Source organism: Mustelus asterias, chromosome 7 (assembly GCF_964213995.1).
Source record: "Mustelus asterias chromosome 7, sMusAst1.hap1.1, whole genome shotgun sequence".
Classification (NCBI taxonomy): Eukaryota; Metazoa; Chordata; class Chondrichthyes; order Carcharhiniformes; family Triakidae; genus Mustelus; species Mustelus asterias.
In genome coordinates, this window is record NC_135807.1 from 120,004,575 (window position 1) to 120,025,557 (window position 20,983).

Sequence of the window (20,983 nt, forward strand, 5' to 3'; positions counted from 1 at the left end):
AAAGTTTGTTTTGAGAAAAGCTGCCTAGTGGGTTACTTGAATCATCCGTGCAGTGAAACACTTTATGCTCACTCTCAATCAAATGTCAAAGTTAGGGTCTAGGCTAACTTATAAAATACTGTGGAGTTTCCCAGGTTTCTGACAGATGCTCAATTCAATAACTTCATGAGAATTTCCCTACCTGCAGAACATGAAGAGAGCCTTTATTATTCCAAAATATTATTTAATTTCAGCAGGCTGATCCAATGGTCAGAGAATGTCTGATAATTGAATGAAACAATCCTTGAGTTTCTTTTTAAAATGTCCTAAAGTCATATATGCTGAGCATTAAGTCTCACTAATTGATCAGGTTGTGGTAAATTGGTTTAGTGTTTGATATTTTCAAGTGTCCCAGGTAAATTCTAGTGTGAAGTCGCTGGATACCAGATCAATATGGATATCAACATTTGGAATAGAGTACAAAGCCAACATGTCCCGGAAAGTTAAAGGGTGGGACCAAAAAGTCCAGAGAATCCTGGATGTCAAGAGATATGGGATATACAGGATTGGATATGCAAAAAAAAATAGGGTTATGGCAGATTATGGGGGAATCAAAACTTTGGATGCCCTAGAGGAGAATAGAAAGTGCTGGGAGGTACTTATAAAAAAAATTAGGGGAGCGAATAAGGAGCATGGAAAAACACTGGCGGGCAAAATAAACGAAAATCCCTAGGTGAGTATATTAAGGGCAAGTGAGGAACCAGGGAAAGAGTAGGGTTCATTAGAGACCAAAATGGCAATCTGTGTGTGGAGCTGAATGATATGGGTGAGGTATTAAATGAATATTTTGCTTCTGTGTTCACTATGGGGAAGGACGATGTAGGCATAGGAAGCAGGGAGGGGGGCTATGGTATAATTGAACAGATTAACATTGAGAGGGAGGAGGTGTTCACAGTGGGCTGAAAAGTAGATAAATCCCCTCAGATGAAATGTATCTTGGCGCTGTGGGAAGCAATGGAATGAGTATTGGAGACTTCCTCCTGAAAGGTTACGTTTTGATTTGTTTTTTATAAATTGGCATCAACAATTTGGATGATGAAGAAATAAAAATCATTTGTAGTTATACAATGCCTTCCTCAGAGTGGGTTAGCTGCCTACACCTTGTCCCAACTCCATTAGAACTGGAAGTGGGTGGATTGGAGAAGAATTGGGTTGTCTTTGAGATTTTAAAAGTTTGATTGAAATCTGTTTTATATTAGTCATTTGGAAACAATTTATTTTCTTTTTATTTTTAGAAACCTTTCTGACAGTCACAGCTGCTAATCATAGACTTGGAGAGAGAAAAGGATTAATTAAGTTAATTTTCTTAAAGCAAGACTTGACAAATAAATCCAATCTTATTGAAGATAGAATGACTCCAATCAAAGCTGGATGCATCAAATGTTTACTTGTGTACACTTCTTTCAAATGTTGCTCTTTTGTTTCTAGGAATCTCCACCTCAGTTTACACTGGCACTGTATTTCCACCTTCAACCCCAACCTCCTGCTCTCTTTCTCTCTCACTCTCACCTATCAAATTCAATCCAGAACTCTTGGATCTCTATGGCGGCACAATGGTTAGCACTGCTGCCTCAAAGCACCAGGGACCTGGGTTCAATTCCCGACTTGGGTCATTGTCTGTGCAAAATCTACATGTTCTCCCTGTGTCTGCGTGGATTTCCCCTGGGTGCTCCAGTTTCCTCCCACAATCCAGAAGACGTGCAGGTTAGATGCATTGGCCATGCTAAATTGTCCCTCAGTTTACCCAAACAGGTGACTAGGGGATTTTCACAGTAATTTCATTGCAGTGTTAATGTAAGCCTACTTGTGACACTAATAAATACATTTTAACTTGTACACCTCATCGCTCCCACCCAGATGAATATGACACTCTCCTCCCACTCCCAAACTGGAACTTCTTCCACCCAGAGGCATAGCTTCTCCTTCCATTCAATCAGGCATTCTTCTTCACACGTCTGCCTAACTTAAGTTGGTACTCTCCTTCCTCTTTTATCCATCCCGATACTCTCCTTCCCTCGCCCATTCCCACATCTTATTAGTACAGTGTTTTTTTCCACACTCCTTCCAAAGCGCTGTTGCTGAATTCTCCATGCTTCCTCTCCTCCTCTATGCACCCTCTACCAAAGTGCCACTCTTAGCATCTGTCCCTTTTTCTCGCTCCTCAATTTTGCTGCTCCTGATTCTGTCACTTTTGTCCCCAGCATTGTATTATCTGTCCTGGCCACTGAACTTTATATCATAGAATCATAGAATCCTACAATCCTGCAGTGCAGAAGGAGGCCATTCAGCCTATCAAGTCTACACCGATCACAATCCTACCCAGGTCCTATCCCCATAACCACATGCATTTACTTTCGCTCGTCCCCCTGACACTAAGGGGCAATTTAGCATGGTCAATCCACCTAACCTGCATGTCTTTCAGACTGTGGGAGGAAACCAGAGCACCCAGAGGAAACCCACGCAGACACAGCGAGAATGTGCAAACTCCACACAGTCACCTAAACCGAGAATCGAACCCAGGTTCCTGGAGCTGTGAGGCAGCAGTGCTAACCGCTGTGCCACCGTGCCGCCCACTGAATCGTGGACGAAAACTTTACATACAGAAGTAGTCAGAATAGTTAAAGATGTTGCACACCTCTATTTGTAGCTTGAATTTTTAAAAAAAGAAACCTTTACATTTCTCTTAGCTGGTAACCAGTAAACACTTTTCTGTGTTAAGTTGTGATGTTGAAATGCATTCTGCAACCAATCAGGTTGCAGAAGGCTGCAAACAAGTCTGAGATATAATGAGTCAGGAAGCTGATCTGATCATTTGGTGAACTCTCTACATTAGGTTGTACCTCTGCGATTTTGGACTTTTCTTTCCCCCTAATTTAAGCATTTCAGATCACCATCCATGTCATGGTTAGCGTGTTATCTCTTTTGTTCTGGACTGCTTCTCCTGCACAAGGGTAGGTACTGAACTAACTTCAATATCTGAGTCAACTATCGTTACTCTTGTTCTCAGTGTTTTAAGTATGAGGTTTGCACGAATAAGTTTTGCTGAATGCGTGCCTTGTGTTCATTGTAACTATATATTAATAGCCAATGTGTCATAGCATTGTTCACAAAGAATACATAGATTTTCTCAACAAAAGATGCTCATTTACTGTGAGTCAATTAGTGAAAATGTGACCCTCAACTTGTGCATTGTTATATTTTCTGTGTCTTCACATGCTAAGTTTATCTAATGCATTGGTCACAAATTAAATTGGGATAATTAATGATGTGTAGCATGACATTATGGCACATGTTATATTACAGTTAGACTTTTTATTAATGAAAGAACTAGGTAAAATTTGATAAGAAAACTACAATTGAAGGTTAGTCTGATCCAATGAATTAGTGAATATTATTCTTGGTTTGAAAATGTTCAAGTAGTTTTTGCCAGATATAATTTGGGAGTTAGTCACCTACACATGCTGAAAATCAAAGAACGCAAAATTTCCAAGGTTAGGTTCTTACTGTTATGATCGTCATAGAGAGTGATAACCTTTAAAAAGAAACGTGAATATCCAGTGAATGACGACAAATATAGTTAGATTTCAAGATTTAAGATTTTTACTTGAACAAGCAAATTAAAAGCAACATTGACCAAATATTATTTCAGCAGGCAACTTACACTCTAAACTACAGAAAAGATCTTCCATTTAGTATTTAAAACAACCAAAGGTCTCCCTCCATGGTTCTACTTTACCTCGAAAGTAGACACTCTGTTCTCCCAGTACCAGGCAAAAGCAATTCTTAGCTCCCAAGGGTTTGCTTCATTTATTTTCCTTTATCAGCTGATTACTTCTAATCCTTGAACAAGCTTTCACAATGAGGAGCAAATTGGTGATTCTTTCCCCAAGCTAGGTGAATCTTCCAGCCATGGTTAAACACTCACAAACTTGGCCTCTTCAATTTGAGCATGAGCTACCAACTTCTTTCTGCATGATGAACAATAGAGATTTGCTGTCTCAAACTCTCCCTCTCCGTCTTGAGATTTTTACGCACTGCAATATGTGCGAGAATCGGTCTATTTAATTCTATCTAAGAATTAAATAGACAGTTTAAAGTATAACCATTTGCAAAGCCTGACATTTTTAGCACCTCCCAATGACTTGGCAACAAATAGTTTACCCACCGTCAGCACAGTTACTCCGGTCATTGCTCACTAGTGTGAATATCTTTCACCTTCTTCGCAGTAAACCAACCTGGGCCGCCCTTTTAAACATTTAACAATCAAGTATCCAGGCTTGTTGTCAGGTAGAAATCAGAACTGGTCACATAGCCCACCCCTTCATTCCATCATTTTATCTTAAATTAAACAGATGGTTTATAATATAACAATCTGATAAACTTAAGAACATAAGGACATAAGAACTAGGAGCAGGAGTAGGCCATCTGGCCCCTCGAACCTGCTCCGCCATTCAATAAGATCATGGCTGATCTTTTTGTGGACCAGCTCCACTTACCCGCCCGCTCACCATAACCCTTAATTCCTTTACTGTTCAAAAATGTATCTATCCTTGCCTTAAAAACATTCAATGAGGTAGCCTCAACTGCTTCACTGGGCAGGGAATTCCACAGATTCACAACCCTTTGTGTGAAGAAGTTCTTCTTCAACTCAGTCCTAAATCTGCTTCCCCTTATTTTGAGGCCATGCCCCCTAGTTCTAGTTTCACCCGTCAGTGAAACAACTTCCCTGCTTCTATCTTATCTATTCCCTTCATAATCTTATATGTTTCTATAAGATCTCCCCTCATTCTTCTGAATTCCAATGAGTATAGCCCCAGTCTATTCAGTCTCTCCTCATAAGCCAACCCTCTCAACTCTGGAATCAACCTAGTGAATCTCCTCTGCACCCCCTCTAGTGCCAGTATATCCTTTCTCAAGTAAGGAGACCAAAACTGTACACACAAGTTCATGGACTTGATCTTACCGCCCGTTCATGCCATGCTCCTGCTGCAGTAAAGATGAAGAATCTGGTGACAAGCCAAATCTCCGTTCACTGCAGCGGGATGGGAAAATCCCGCTGGTGTGAATGGTCAGAAAATTCCAGCCTTTATCTATATCATCGCACAGCATGCATTATTATTATATCTAAATTAGTATCTAACTACAACTTTTCAAAATTAATTTCCATGCAATCCAAACGAGGACCCACAGCGGGGTTTTCTGGCGGCAGAGGTGGCTCACCATTGGTCATGGCAGGATTTTCCAGTCCCACTGAGGTTGATGACCATTCACGTTGCTCACCTGCTGTGCCACCAGGGAACCCATCACCCAAGGGGTGGAATTTTCCCATCCCGCCCACCACGGGAATCGTAGCAGGTGGGACACGGACCATGCGAAGGTCCGTTGATCTCAGGCGGGATTTTATGGTCTTGGGGCGAGCGTGGCTGGAAAATCCCACCTAAGGTTTCTAAAATCCTTGGAGTCATTTTTATATGACAGTTAGATTATATCATGGAGAACACAATTCTTTTTAAAATGTGTGAACAAGTTGGACAATAGGACGCCCCTCACTTGTAATTTGCACAGAACATCTCTCAATTATTTATTTATAATTAACCTTACCTCACGTTAAAAATTGAAGAAGCCAGGTTGTGAGATTCTATAACTTGCTTTAAATAATGACTCATTACATGGCTTTAAATTTGACGTATTTTCCTATCATGTGTATTAAAAATGCACATTTGTGGCATAATAAAAATCAAGTATTCCTGATCAGACTAACAATCAGCAAATCAAAGTATATGACATGTGTGCCTGATGAAATAACTGTTCCTATTTTATACACCTCCGCCATTACTCACACAGACTTGTTTTTCTTCCCCCACATGGGGATCAATGAGGGTGCAGCTTGTAAGCTACTGACTAACCACACAGATCTTTCTTTCCCGCCTGGTTAAAATGGTATGTGTGCAAGATGATGACTGAGTTTATATACAGTGCCGGAACCTCAGGTTATTGTTATATACCACACATGTTTTCCTTTTCGTGTTGACTCCCACTCTGATATTAAACCATAAGACGTAAGATATAGGAGCAGAATTAGGCCATTCGGCTCATCAAGTCTGCTCGCCCATTCGATCATGGCTGATATGTTCCTCAACCCCATTCTCCTGCCTTTTACCTGTAGCCTTTGATCCCCTAACCAATCAAGAACCTATCACTCAATGATTTTGCTTCCACTGCCTTCTGTGGCAATGAATTCCATAGATTCACCACCCTCTGGCTGAAGAGGTTCATCCTCATCTTGGTTCTGAGGCTGCACCCACGGATCCTAGTCTCTCTTACTAATGGAAACATCTTCTCCATGTCCAATCTATCCAGGCCTGTCAGTATTCTGCAAGTTTCAATGAGATCCCTCCCCCCTCCCATCCTTCTAAACTCCATTGAGTACAGACCCAGAGTCCTCAAATGCTCCTCATATATCAAGTGGTTTTGTAGCATTATGAGAGGTTGAGTGCCTGTTATGCACTCTCAGTAAAATGACCCCAGAACGCCCCTGCCAAGCTTAAAGGGTTCCCAGCTGGCTCTGCAGTCTGCTCAAGTATTTTTTAGCGGTGCAAACCGCATTTGCAAAATCTTTGCAATCTTTCATTTTCTGCTGGAGCTCTTGATCTAATTGCTCTGAAGTGGAATTGTTGATGTTGGTGAGGCCGCACCTGGAGTATTATGTTCATTTTTGGTTGCCTTGCTATAGGAAAGATGTTATTAAACTGGAGAGAGTGCAGAAGAGGTTTACAAGGATGTTGCCAGGACCCAAGGGACTGAGTTATAGGGAGAGATTGGACAGGCTGGGACTGTTTTCTTTGGAGCGTAGGAGACTGAGGGGTGATTTTATAGAGGAGCATAAGATCATGAGAGGCACTCAGTCTTTTTCCCAGGGTTGGGGAATCGAGAACTAGAGGGCATAGGTTTAAGTTAAGAGGGGAAAAATAATTAATGGGAGCCTGAGGAGCAACTGTTTTACACAGAGGGTGGTAAGTATGTGGAATGAGCTGCCGGAGGAAATGGTTGAGGCAGGGGCATTGACAACATTTAAAAGGCATTTGGACAGATACATGGATAGAAAAGGTTTAGAGGGATAGGGGTCAAATGCAGTCAAATGGGGTTAGCTTAGATGGGCATTTTAGTCGGCATGGACCAGTTTGGGCCGAAGGGCCTGTCTCCATGCCGTAGATTCTATAATTCTATGTGACTTACACTTAATGCTGCCTGTTTGACATCAATGCCCATTTGAAACCACTTCACATTGGGTGCACATATTTGTGCAATGGCAAACCAAAGTTGGTGCAATGCTTAGTTTTAAATTAAATTCCCTTTCGATGCAATCCGGAATAAGTTGTATTCACAAAACTGTGTATAAGTATACAGCAGAGATGAAATACCCTGAACCAACTTCTTCATAAACATGCTACTGTAACCGCCAACTTTTACAGATGCACTACAGAAAGCATTCTTTCTGGTTGTATCACAGCTAGGTATGAATTATTAAAATGGACCAAAAAGCATTGATTGATCATTCAAATCATCAAGCCAGATCCTTTCACAATTTCTCAACTCCACAGTTTTGCATCAGTTATCCAAATACCCAATGGTAATCAAGCAAAATTACACAATGCCAATCAAATCCTATGGACGAGATTCTCTGATCTCCCATCCCACCCCACTCACCTCCCCATCCCCGCAGTGTTTTTCTCAGCGGCTCACCATTGGCTGGTGGTGGTCTGGTCCCATCACTGTCAATGGGATTCCCCATTGAATCCACTCCACAAGGCCAGGAAACTCGGGGGTGTGAGACTGGAAGATCATGCCGGTGGGAATGGCAGAAAAATCCCACCTCATATCTCCATATTTGCAGTTCGGGTGGTTCCTCTACCCGTTTCTTAGAATCATAGAAACCCTACAGTGCAGAAAGAGGCCATTTGGTCCATCGAGTCTGCACCGACCACAATACCACAATGAACCCAGGTCCCTGGAGCTGTGAAGCAGCAGTGCTAACCACTGTGCTACCGTGACATCCTTGTTTTATTAATTTAAATATAAAAGTTGAAGCTTTGAAATCCATTCTAGTGACCAGTTTCTTATAAACTTGCTGTCAATCCTTCATCATCCTTGCAGCTTAACCCTGCCTTGACAAAAATGTTTCACGGCATTGGAGATTCTGCCAGTGGTAAATAAAAAAGGTGACAGAATTTCAAGGAAGTTCAAAGAAATGTGGCAAAAGCGTTAGGACATTTTAGGTGTCACCAGCCTGGGAATTCCACAGGTCAATTTCAAATAGCATTTCCGACAAAGACACGGTGGCACAGTGGTTCGCACTGCTGCCTTGCAGTGCCAGGGCCTCGGGTTCAATTCCAGCCTTGGGTCACTGTCTGTGTGGAGTTTGCACATTCTCCCCATGTCTGCATGGGTTTCCTCCGGGTGCTGCAGTTTCCTAACCCGCACAGTCAAAAGATGTGCGGGTTAGTTTGAATGGCCAGGTTAAATTGCCCCTTAATGTAAGAGGGTTTAGCAGGCTGAATACGTGAGGTTAAGGGGATGGGTGGGATTGTGGTCAGTGCAGACCTGATGGGCCGAATGGCCTTCTTTTGCACTTTAGATATTCTATGATTGCATGAAAGACAATTGTGGAAATAGAGTTCCATGGCAAAAAAAACTATCTCCACTTTGGAGGTGAAAGTGCAAGTGTTATCCTTGTGCTAAAGACACAGCATGTTGGGGTGAGATTCAGACCCACAGCTTCTGGTTCAGAGGCAGCAATGCTACCAACTGCACCATAAGACCTCTGAAATGCAAGGTCATCACCAATGAATCCCTAAAGAAATTCACAAGAACCCTCTTTACCCAGAGAATGGTTAGAATATCTGTGTGCAGCATATTGATAATTAAATACCACCAGTATGTCGGTAGATTCACACGGAGAGACAATGCTTATTGGAATATCAATGAATAGAGAGGAATGTGGAACATGGAATAAGAATTATGGAGGTTTTATTGCTTTCCTCAGGCAATATTCACGTATAATTTCCCCCTTCGTCCACAACTCCATGTTGTGAATACATTTATTTTATATTACAATGTGATCAAAACTATTGAAATGCCAAGCATTTTTTTTACTGGTGTCAACCAGGGAAATTTTACTAGAAAGTTAGAAATATCTTGTCTTGCAGAAACGCCTGATCCTATAACACAAAGGGCCCGATTTTACCAACAATTTGCGCCCGTTTCCGGGCTCGCAATCGTGGTAAAGTCAGGTGTGAGGCCTTTATCGCGATTTGCATCAGCGAACGCGCAGATCGCCACTTTACCGAGACCCGCAAATGGCGGTGATCCGTTCCAACAAAGAACAAAGAACAAAGAACAATACAGCACAGGAACAGGCCCTTCGGCCCTCCAAGCCCGCGCCGCTCCCCGGTCCAGGATTGAATCCTGAATCCAGGATCCTCGCCCAATTTTCCAGCCTATCTACATCCTAATATCCAAACACCCAAATCGGGCGCAACGACGATTTAAATGCATTTGCATGCATTTAAATTGAATTAATGAACTGCCTGCCCAACTCTATCAGCATTTCCCCCTTTACCACCGCGTTTGCCGATCCGGAACCGCGCTTTTAGGGACCTGCGAAATAAAAGTCTGAGTCGGGCGCACCAGCCTCTGAAGAGCACGTTCAGTGCTTCCAACGGCTCTCTGACTCAGATCAGTGGTGGGGGGGAGGAGGGAGGCGGAGCAGATCATTCTTTGGTTGGAGGGGGGAGGAGGGGAGTGAGGTCAGATCGTTGTCTGGTTGCGGGGGGAGGAGGAGGAGGCGGGTCAGATGTATCTCTGGTGGGGGGGTAAGGCTGATCGTTGTCTGGTGGGGGGGTGGTGGGTCAGATGTTCCTCTGGAGGGGAGGGGGTATGAGGCCGGACCATTCTCTGGGGGGGGGGGGAGGGGAGTGAGGCCAGATCGTTGTCTGGGGGAGGGGGGGGTGGCGAGTGAGCCAGATCGTAGTGGGGGGGTGAATAAGGGGGACATACACACATCACTGTCCCCTTTATCCACCACCCCCCGCTACCCAGACCGATCGCCACCCCTGCCCCCCTCCCCCCCCACCGATCGCCCGCAGAGTGGCAGCAGACCCCCCTGCGCCCCCGCACCCCCACCAGAGATCCATCTGCCCCCCCCACCAGAGATCCATCTGCGCCCACCCCCCCCCCCCCCCCGCCCCAAGATACACCCTCGCTCCCACTTGTCACTGCCGGGCCCCTTTCTCTGCTTTCTGCGGGTCGGGAGCGATCCAACACGGGCGTGCTTTTTCCAATTTGTTTCTAACTGCGCATGCGCAGTTTAGAGCTCCGATCGTTCCAGCAGCGTTAAGCCCCGCCCACAGCGCGAATGGGACTGCTGAGAGCGTATGGGGGCGTGGATTTCAACGTCGGATCTGTACTACGTCCAGATTCGGCACTTAGAATGAAAATGGTAAAATCGGGCCCAAAGAGTGACCACACTTCGGAAATACTTAACAGGCTGCAAAACATTTCAGGACATCCTGAGGTTTTGAAAGGTGCTATATAAATGCAACTTCCTTCTTCCTGCTTATTCCCATTCTCAGTTCACTGAAACTGTTCAATAACTTTGGGTTATCTGGGTTATTCCCACGGTTCCAATTCACCTTGCACATTTATTTCTGGATATCCCACTGGAGAAGAAAGGGCAACAGAAAGGATGAGTCCATCTGGCTGTTCACAGTATGGTTTCCTTGGCAGATGAAGGTCTACCATGGTGGAAAAGTCCAGCTAACAAGCTGCCTTGACAATAAAGGAGAGAGTGGGGAAAAAAGTTGATTGGAAATCTGTTTTCAAAAATCTCCCAAGTTTTTAAGTCTGGACGGCACGGTGGCACAGTGGTTAGCACTGCTGCTTCACAGCTCCAGGGTCCCGGGTTCGATTCCCGGCTCAGGTCACTGTCTGTGTGGAGTTTGCACGTTCTCCCCGTGTCTGCGTGGGTTTCCTCCGGGTGCTCCGGTTTCCTCCCACAGTCCAAAGATGTGCGGGTTAGGTTGATTGGCCAGGTTAAAAAAATTGCCCCTTCGAATCCTAAAATGCGTAGGTTAGAGGGATTAGCGGGTAAAATATGTGGGGGTAGGGCCTGGGTGGGATTGTGGTCGGTGCAGACTCGATGGGCCGAATGGCCTCCTTCTGCACTGTAGGGATTCTATGATTCTATGGACTGTTCTCTCTGGGGAATGTCACTATGTAAACTCTGCCGAAGTAGTCCATTTGAACTTATAACTTATAGATGAGTTCAAAACTTCATAGAAACTTTACAGTGCAGATGGAGGCCATTTGGCTCATCAATCCTGCACCGATAACATTCCCACCCAGGCCCCATCCCCGTAACGTCACGTATTTACCCTGCTTATCTTTCTGACACCAAGGGGCAATTTACCCTGCTAATCCCCCTGACACTAAAGGGCCAATCAACTTAATCCACACTTTGGAGTGTGGGAGGAAACCAGAGCACCCGAAGGAAACCCATGGGGAGAACGTGAAAACTCCACTCAGACAGTCACCCGAGACCAAAATTGAACCTGGGTCCCTGGCGCTGTGAGGCAGCAATGCTAACCACTGTGCCACCGTGCTGCCCACTTAGAATCATAAATACAAGATGGTGGTGGTGTGTTACAGATTGCTCAAGAGTCATGTTGATATGGCGATATGCACTTTTACAGAAATTTTATACTCTGGAGCTATGGATAGCAGTGGTAGAGGGTCCAACTTTCTTTCCATCACACAGTGTGCCGAGAAATCTCTCCCACTCGTACTGCCTGCCATTGGTGGATATTGGAAGGAATTACAAGTTGATTCTCAAGCTGCTTGACTCCATTATGAACGCACCTTCCATGAACATCAAGTACTGGGGTGAGATTCAAACCCACAGCTTCTGGTTCAGAGGCAGCGATGCTACCCACTGTGCCACAAGACCCTTGAAATACAAGGTAGTCACTAATAAATCCATTAAGGAATTCACGGGAAACTTGTTTACCCAGAGAATGGTTAGAATGTGGGACTCTCTACCACAAGGTGTAGTTGATGTGAACAGTGTTGGTGCATTTAAGGGAAAGTTAAGGAAGGCCATGAGGATGAGAGATTAGAGGGTATGCTCATATAGTTAGGCCAGTGGAATGTGGGAAGAATATTTAGTTATATTCCTATAGTCATTCGTTCATATTCCTAATGAATGATTGAAATAGCTTTGTAATAATCTCGTTGGGTTCGATAAGCATGTAGAGCATAATGGCCTGAGTCCGTGCTCCAAATTCTATTTTAAATCCAACAATCATGTAAAACTCTACTGTGTTTGGTCCTTTACAATTGCAATGTTCCAAACTGTTATCATCCTCATTGACAATGGCAGTGTCCCTTTAATTGCTGAAATGTGTCCCTGTTTCTCGGCTGGATTCAATTACAACGAGAGCAATATTCAAAAGAATATGCTGCCAAGTGATTGACTCCTGAGAGCTCTCTGAATTTTGCCGTCACATTCAGGTTGCTAACATCGGTCCTTGTATTAATCAATATCGGAAAGGGCAACAGAATGTCAAGAAACAAGCGCTAGCGTTCTGTATGAAAACCAGGATTTATTGTACCTGGTGAGATTATCTCCAATGTATTTCAAACATTTATTAGGAATATGAATAAATGAATACAAGAATATAACTAAATATTTATTGGAGCAATTACAAAATGAGATATAATTACTCTGTGGAGCTACTGCCCGTTGTACGACCAAAGTAGCCCTGCTTTCAATTTCTGTAAATATAAAATATAATTGAAATCAGATTACAGAAAGCCATAAATCAAAACTGCAGCATGGGTGAAGTTTGTCGCTAGTAATGTGTCTTTTTAAATTGGTTACTAAACTTTATTGGACCTTTGCAACATGAAACGTTACAAAGAAGGTTGTGTGTAATGTGACTGAGATTGGCCCTCTCTGGGGCGATTTTGAGTCAATGCTCTCCGTCCATGGGAATGGCGTTCAAAATCTGGAAAGATTCGGAAAGCGCGATTCACATCGGCGAGTTTCCGAGCTCCGATCTTCCAGTCCTCTCGCCGGTGGAGGGGTGTGAAACACGCTGCGGGAGCCCAGGAAGTTCATTTTAATCCATTAGAATGTTATCAGTGAGCACTCTCTCTGGAGCACCACCCCCCCCTGACCCCCCCAACCCCCACCATATATTTAGCAAGCGCCGGCATGATGGCATACTGGTGCCATTTATTACCATTACCATGTCTAGGCTTTACCAAACTGTGCCAACGGCAGGTCCCAGTGAGAGCCTCATGGGAGAATGGCAGGGTGGGGGGGGTGGGGATTCATTCAGATTTGATTGTGGGCTAGGAGTGGACAGAGAAGCAGGGGGTGCCGGTGGTGGCTGTTTGGTGGGGGGAGGGGCCAATGATTGGGGAAAGGGGAGGAGAGTAGAGGCTGATGATCAGTTGGGTTGGGGCGTATGGGCCAACAATTGGGGGGGGGGGGCAGGGGGGAGGAAGTGGAGGGGGAGAGGAGAACCAACTCCAATCGGGGTGAAGGCACCTGAGACTTCCATTGTGGGGGGGGAGGGGAGGTCTATTCCTGTTATGATCGGGATGCCCTTTAAACATGGCACCCCCATCACAGCGCAGCTGAGTGTTATCGGCATGTTGAGGCCCCCCGCCCCCCCATAACAGCATGAAACATGTCCCCTTAATTCTTTTGGACAGAGTGTCGTAAGGTCCAGAGAGATAACAATGTGTTTCTCGGGAGAGAAACACGCCGGTTTTCTCACCAGAAACAGCACTGCCATTTTTTTTGTAGGATTTCCATGTCTTCATTAGGATCCAATCTATCCACCAAAATCTTGATCCCCATCCACGATTCATCGCAATAATGAAGATACCTTCCATGAACGTTGAGACTCCTACCTCCAAAATCCTCAAAGTTGCCATCAGTCTCTCATTGTAAATCTAGCAACAGAAGCCTGCAGAATTTCAGAGCGAGGTCTTTATATTGATTGACCATTTGACATGACTTTATCTGCAGGCGCAGTTGTTGTATATCCAGCTTGTTCTGTGGCTACAGCACCATAAAATGAGATGAGTCTGTGGTGCTATGCAGTTGAGGTTTGGGGCGGGTGATAGGCTGGGGCTGAACATGCGCATTTAGAGGATGGCCAACCAACCTTTTGTTACGGAGGAGTTGGGTTAGATCACTGGGTCACCCTGCCCACCTTCTCTGAACCTCTGCTATGGTGTTTGAATTGGAGGTGGGACATAGGTAAGATCACCCAGAAAAAATATTCTACCTTGTTTACTGTCGGCAATGATGGGAACAAGTGAAGACCCCTGAATGGATGAGAGCTGGTCACTCATCACTGAATAATTTCTTGATGGGGTCTTTCAATGGGGTTTCAATCTCTAATTTGCACAATAAAGGGTTCTAATGCTGTAATACCAAAGGCCCCCATGAATTTAGCAGTATGCTCAATGCCAATGCAGTTGCTTCACTGTATAGCAAGTTCTAATTCCCTCAGATATTGTTCCCCTGTGACCGTTTCCCCTTGTATTTCATTTAGAAATCTATCAGAACGTCCAATGTTAGTCCGATCGCTGAGCTGAAGTATCTCCATGAGTCGGTTTAAAGATTTTAGAATCTTATACAATAGTAGGTCTTTCACTATTGTTGGAAAGCTGCTTTATAATACTCCAAATTGTAGGTTTTTAAAAAACTGTTTTCATAATTCAGCCAACACTGGCTTCCTTCCCGTCAACCCTGAGTTTGCCAGGTTCCAGCCATATCCTGGGCCAACTGTTACTGCTGCCCTGTTTCTGCGACTACTTTCAATGTCTGTTCCTTAAAGTTTATTTATTAGTGTCACAAGTAGCCTTACATTAACACTGCAATGAAGTTACCGCGAAAATCTCCTAGTCGCCGGCTCCTGTTTGGATACACTGAGGGAGAATTTAGCATGGCCAATGCGCCTAATCAGCACATCTTTCAGACTGTGGGAGGAAACCAGAGCACCCGGTGGAAACCCACGCAGACAAAGGAAAACGTGCAGATTCTGCACAGGCAGTGACTCCAGCCAGGAATCGAACCCGAGTCCCTGGCGCTGTGAGGCAGCAGTGCTAACCACTGTGCAACGCTCCTGTTCTCCATTCCTGCAACTCCTACTGACCCATTGGTCCTTTAGCCTCCTCTTCTCTGCTCCCTCTGGTTCAGGAGGAGTCCGTACAGCTGTTAAAGTCTGTTTCCTACTCTTGTTAGTTCAACACTCCCCTGGCCTCCTCAATGTTTAATGCCTGCTGTCTCCATGGGCACAATGTACTCTGCCTTTTCCCACTAGGCCACAAGTCTAATAAACCTATTTTTTTACAAGTCAAATTGTTGGTACATTTAGAGTGGGCAGCACAGAGGCACAATGGTTGGCACTGCTGCCTCACAGTGCCAGGGACCCGAGTTTGATTCTCAGCTTGGGTCACCGTGCAGAGTCTGCACATTCTCCCTGTGTCTATGTGGGTTTCCTCCGGGTGCTCTGGTTTCCTCCCACAGCCCGAGAGACGTGCTGGTTAGGTGCATTCGTCATGATAAATTCTCCTTCCGTGTACCTGAACAGATGCCGGAGTGTGGCGATGAGGGGATTTTCACAGTAGCTTCATTGCAGTGTTAATGTAAGCCTACTGGTGAGGCTAATAAATAAATAAGAGATGTGAGAATAAGAAATGAGAAAAGGACAGAATATCTATGGGCAGCTTGTAGTGTGAAACTACTTCATGTAATGGGCATCTCAGACTTTTAATGATACCTCCCGCATTTGTCAAGAGGTTTACTGTGAAAGCTGACAGCTCATCTTATTTCTGGCGCTGCTGTCTCTGCCAGTGATGATCTACATTGCTTCTATTCCCATAATGTGGGGAACTTGGTGACACCTCCTCCACCTCTTGCTCTCTGATGGCTTGCATTATGATTGCGATGGTGGACTAGCTGGGTGGGGGTTGTGGGCTGATTCTCAGTGTGTAACTCTGGCGCACTAGATGGTGAGTGATTGCAATGAGGTGGCTGGGACTTTTGGGTGTGTAGCTGTAATGCACAGGTGTTAGGTTGGCTGTGGCAGAGGCTTTACTGTCTATCGCTGCACTGAGTTTCTGTTTCCTACTCTGGTTTTAGTGAACAGCTCCAGTTTTTGCTTCATCTTCTGTTGTGCTGTCTCTCCAATGAAATCATCCATTTTTTCTTTTGTTCATAGGATGTGGGTACCATTACCAGAGTCAGCATTTATAGTCCATCCCTAATTGTCCTTGAGAAGGTGGTGGTGAGCCACCTTCTTGAACCACTGCACTCCATGTGGTGTAGGTACACCCAAAGTGTTGTTAGCATTTTGAGCCAGCGACAGTGAAGGAACAGCTATATATTTCCAAGTCAGGATGGTGTGAGTGGTTCAAAGGGGAACTTACAGGTGGTGGCATTCCCATGCATCTGCTGCCCTTGTCCTTCTAGGTACTGGATGTTGTGGGTTTGGAAGGTGTTACTGAAAGAAACTTGATGAGCTGTGGTGAATCTTTTAGGTGGGACTCATTGAAGCCATGATGAACCAGTGATGGAGGAAGTGAAGTTGAAGTAGTGGCTGAGATGCTGATCAAAGCAGGGCTGCTTTGTCCTGGATGGTGCCAAGCTTCTTGAGTGTTGTTGGAGCTGCACTCATCCAGGCAAGAGGAGAGTATTCCATAACACTCCTGACTTTTTTCCTTGGAGATGATGGGTAGGCTTTGGGGAGACAGGAGACAAGTTTCTTGCCACCCAATTCTCAGACTCTGATCTGCGCTTGTAGCCAGAGTAAGGGCTGTTGACCGTTACTTACCGGCAAGTATTATCAGGTTGGTGGAAAGAGGAGGGGAGACAGGTCTGTTTCTATTAGCAATCCACTTTATTATCGTTGTTAGACAGTATGCATATAAATCATACGTCTGGTTAGAAAATAAGTATACAATTTGTATCAAAACTATGCAGTCTAAATGCACATCCACTAGGTTTCCATGACACCTACTGAGTAATCACAGAATGTAAAAGATAATACCCGATAAGGAGAGCTGATGCTGGCCAGGCCTTTGTGCTCCCTCTGGATACCGTCTCCACATCCCCGATGCAGCGTCTTCTTCTGCATTGTTAATCTCTGGAGTTTCCCTGCTGCTTGTTGAGGAATTTCCATTTTTACCCTGCTGCTTATCTTTTTTCCAGATGTGCTGCCTCTTCTTTGTTGGTCTAAACTTGCTTCCCTATTTCGTGCCTTTCCCTCAATGGCCCCAACCCAAGGTCATAGATGGGATTACCTCATTGCTCTCTGGCTGAATAAGGGTTGATGCCTGACAAGATTTCCTTTGCATTTTTTTACAGAACTATGTAAGCTTAACCAGTTCAAACCAGTTTCAAGTTTCAGGTTATTCCAGTTCGAGCAGTCTTTGCAGACTTTAACTGCCCCTTTTAGCCCCTGGCCAATAGGCTCAGTTAAGTTTCTGCTCAATAATGACCCCCTCAAGGATGTTGATGAAGGATTTGGCAATGGTAATGCCATTGACTGCCAAGTGAAGGAGTTAAATTCTCTCTTGCTGAATATGGTCATTGCTTTGTGCCATATGAATGTTACTTATGAATATTACCCAAGACTGAATGTTGTCCAAGTCTTGCTGTAAGTGGGCATGGAGTGTTTCATTATCTGAGGAGCTATAAATGGCACTGAACAATGTAATCCTCAGCAAACATCCTCACTACTCCTCATGCTGGAGGGAAGGTCATTGATGAAGTAGCTGAAGATGGTTGAGCCGAGAACACCACTTTGAGCAACTCCTTATGCAGTGATGATCTGAGGCTGAGATATTGACTTCCAACACCACGATTATCTTCCTTTGTGACAGGAATAACTCCAAATAGTGTAGAATTTTCCCCGGATTTCCATTGACTTCAATTTTATTAGGACTCCTTAATGCAACATGCAGTCAAATGCCGCCTTGGTGTCAAACGGCAGTCATTCTTGCATCATCTCTGGAATTCAGATCTGTTGTCCATGTTTGGACCAAGGCTGTAACGAGGTCAGGAGCTGAGTGGTCCTTATGGAAGGTTATTGCTGTGTAAGTGCCACTTGATTGCACAATTGATGACATCTTCCATCACTTTGCTGATGACTAACACCAGATTGATGGAGAGGTCTTGGATTGGATTTGGGTTGGATTTGTCCTGCCTTTTGTGAACAATATGCATTATTATAATATAATGAATCATTATAAATATTTATAGTACTGATACTGCAGCGTGTTCCTTTCTGGGCATCTGACCCTTTTCATGTCAAGAGTTAGAGGAAGACTCCTCAATACAATAAATTATACATGGCCATTGAGGGGGTTGGATGTATTGGGCTAGATAAAACATTCTTTTTCTTATATTCAAACTGAGCTGCTCCTCCACTGCCTGTGGGAGGGTATAAGGGGGAGTAAACAGTGAAATGTAGATGTAGTGGCAAAGCTAGGATATTTTTAGTTGTTTCTCCATAACTTAATATAAAAATGTCACGAAGTAAGATAACATTGCAAAGCGATGGAGTAGGAAGCACCTACGGCATGGCACGGCACGGTGGGCGGCACGGTAGCACAGTGGTTAGCACTGCTGCTTCATAGCTCCAGGGACCTGGGTTCGATTCCCGGCTTAGGTCACTGTCTGTGTGGAGTTTGCACATTCTCCTCATGTCTGCGTGGCTTTCCTCCGGGTGCTCCAGTTTCTCCCACAGTCCAAAGATGTGTGGGATAGGTTGATCGGCTATGCTAAAAAAAAGTTGCCCTTAGTGTGCTGAGATGCGTAGGTTAGAGGGATTAGTGGGTAAATATGTAGGGATATGGGGGTAGGGCCTGGGTGGGATTGTGGTCGGTGCAGACTCGATGGGCCGAATGGCCTCTTTCTGTACTGTCGGGATTCTATGATTCACCTCCTGAGATGCCTTTGTGATTGTGTAGATTAGACAATAGGTTTAGTGCACTTTGCAAGGATACTTAATCAACGTCATCTCATTGTTTCTCTTTAACCACATGCTGTATTCTCTTCATAGTGTTCGGAGTGTACACACTTAGACCTTGAGTCCCCTCCACTGAATAACAGATTAATATTGTTATGCTACCACACACTCCCAGCACCTTCAGGGACTCTTTTTGGCTGCTTCTTCATCTCCCCTTTTTCAACCTCCCATTTCTCTCTCCTCCGTCATGCCTCATCCCCCATTAGCCTGGAACGATTGTCATCCGATAAAGGTTTCCTCTCCAGCATTCTTATTATGGTGAATTTTCCCGTTCCACCTGCCATGGGAATCGCAGCAGGCGAGGGGTGGACCATGGAAAGGTCTGTTGACCTCGCGCGGGATTTTCTGGTTTTGGGGCGAACGCAGCCAGAAAGTCCCACCCATTGGCTCTTGTTGAGTCCATGACTGATGTCATGGAACTAATTGGATTGTTGTTTCGAAGTAATGGTGCTGGCAAGAGAGGCAGAATGGCCTCTATCTGTGCTACATGATTCTATAACTACATCGAAGCTCAGATGTTATATGCCTGCCATGTCATTGTGAAATACAACTGTTTTTGTTTTATCGGTGATTGTCCCTTTAAGGTTCAATCTGCGGAATAAGGGTCACATGACCCGGTGAGTCAATCAGGACACAGGGTGTGGGATCATCCCTGGTGAGTTCAGGTTTGTGTTTCAGAATCATCTCGGGAGCTGGCTGCAAGCACAGGGCTGCAAGCCTCTGATTAGCCTTTACCCGTAAATAAACATGTTATTTTTCCCTTAACTGGTGAGCAAGAATTATTATATCCACTTCCTCAAAGAGTTCAAGATTGCTCAGTTATTTTTTTACATGTTGGGGTATACTTTCAAGCCTTCCAAATGTTGCTTGAGAAGTTTAGTAAATCCTTCAAAATCATAGAAACCCTACAGTACAGAAAGAGGCCATTCGGCCCATCGAGTCTGCACCGACCACAATCCCACCCAGGCCCTACCCCCATATCCCACCCGCTAATCCCTCTAATCTACGCATCCCAGGACACTAAGGGGCAATTTTAGCATGGCCAGTCAACCTAACCCGCACATCTTTGGACTATGGGAGGAAACCTGAGCACCCGGAGGAAACCCACGCAGACAATGTGCAAACTCCACACAGACAGTGACCCAAGCCGGGAATCGAGCCCAGGTCCCTGGAGCTGTGAAGCAGCAGTGCTAACCACTGTGCTACCGTGCCGCCCTATATTTGTATAAATGTGTGTCCTATATTCTTTTACCAATTACAATAATTAGCCTACCCACATAAAGAACGGACATTACTTTTTGCACAGGAATCCACATTTCAAAGGAATCTCTTTGAAACAATTTTTTTAAAAACAATTCCTGTCTTGTTTGAAGTAGTGTTGAGCACTGCTGCCTCACAGCGCCAGGGACCCAGGTTCAATTCCAGCCTTGGGTGACTGCGTGGAGTCTGTACATTCTCCTTGTGGGTTTTCTCCGGGTGCTCTGGTTTCCACGCACACTCCAAAGATGTGTGGGTTAAGTTGATTGGCCATGCTAAATTGTCCCTTAGTGTCAGGGGGATTAGCAGGGTAAATACTTGGGTTATGGGGATAGGATCTGGGTGGGATTGTTCTCGGCTTGATGGGCCAAGTGGCCTCCTTCTGGATTGTAGGGATTCTATGATTCTGTCTCTCAGTCATTGGAAGTGACATTTACCCATTTGCTGCAGTCAGCTGCTATTTCTCTGTGGTCCTGCTTCTTTTTTTTTGGCCTCCCCTCCCACCCTCCCTTTAGGCTATTCGGATTTAGAAACCATGGGCTCTCCTGGTGTAAAATATGTATTGTCATAATGGC

At 44.7% G+C, this 20,983-nt stretch overlaps 1 protein-coding gene across 3 annotated transcripts in view; it reads left to right on the plus strand.

Moving 5' to 3' along the window:
* Nucleotides 1–2,636: 2,636 nt before the first annotated feature.
* Nucleotides 2,637–20,983, plus strand: part of cd226 (CD226 molecule) — a 55,695-nt gene continuing 37,348 nt past the window's right edge. The window contains exon 1 of one of the 3 annotated variants that reach the window (XM_078216709.1): nt 2,637–2,990. In XM_078216709.1, the coding sequence (XP_078072835.1) occupies nt 2,936–2,990 (55 nt within the window). In that variant the 5' untranslated portion in view covers nt 2,637–2,935. The remainder of the gene's footprint in view (nt 2,991–20,983) is intronic. The other 2 variants (XM_078216710.1, XM_078216711.1) reach the window with 2 other exon arrangements.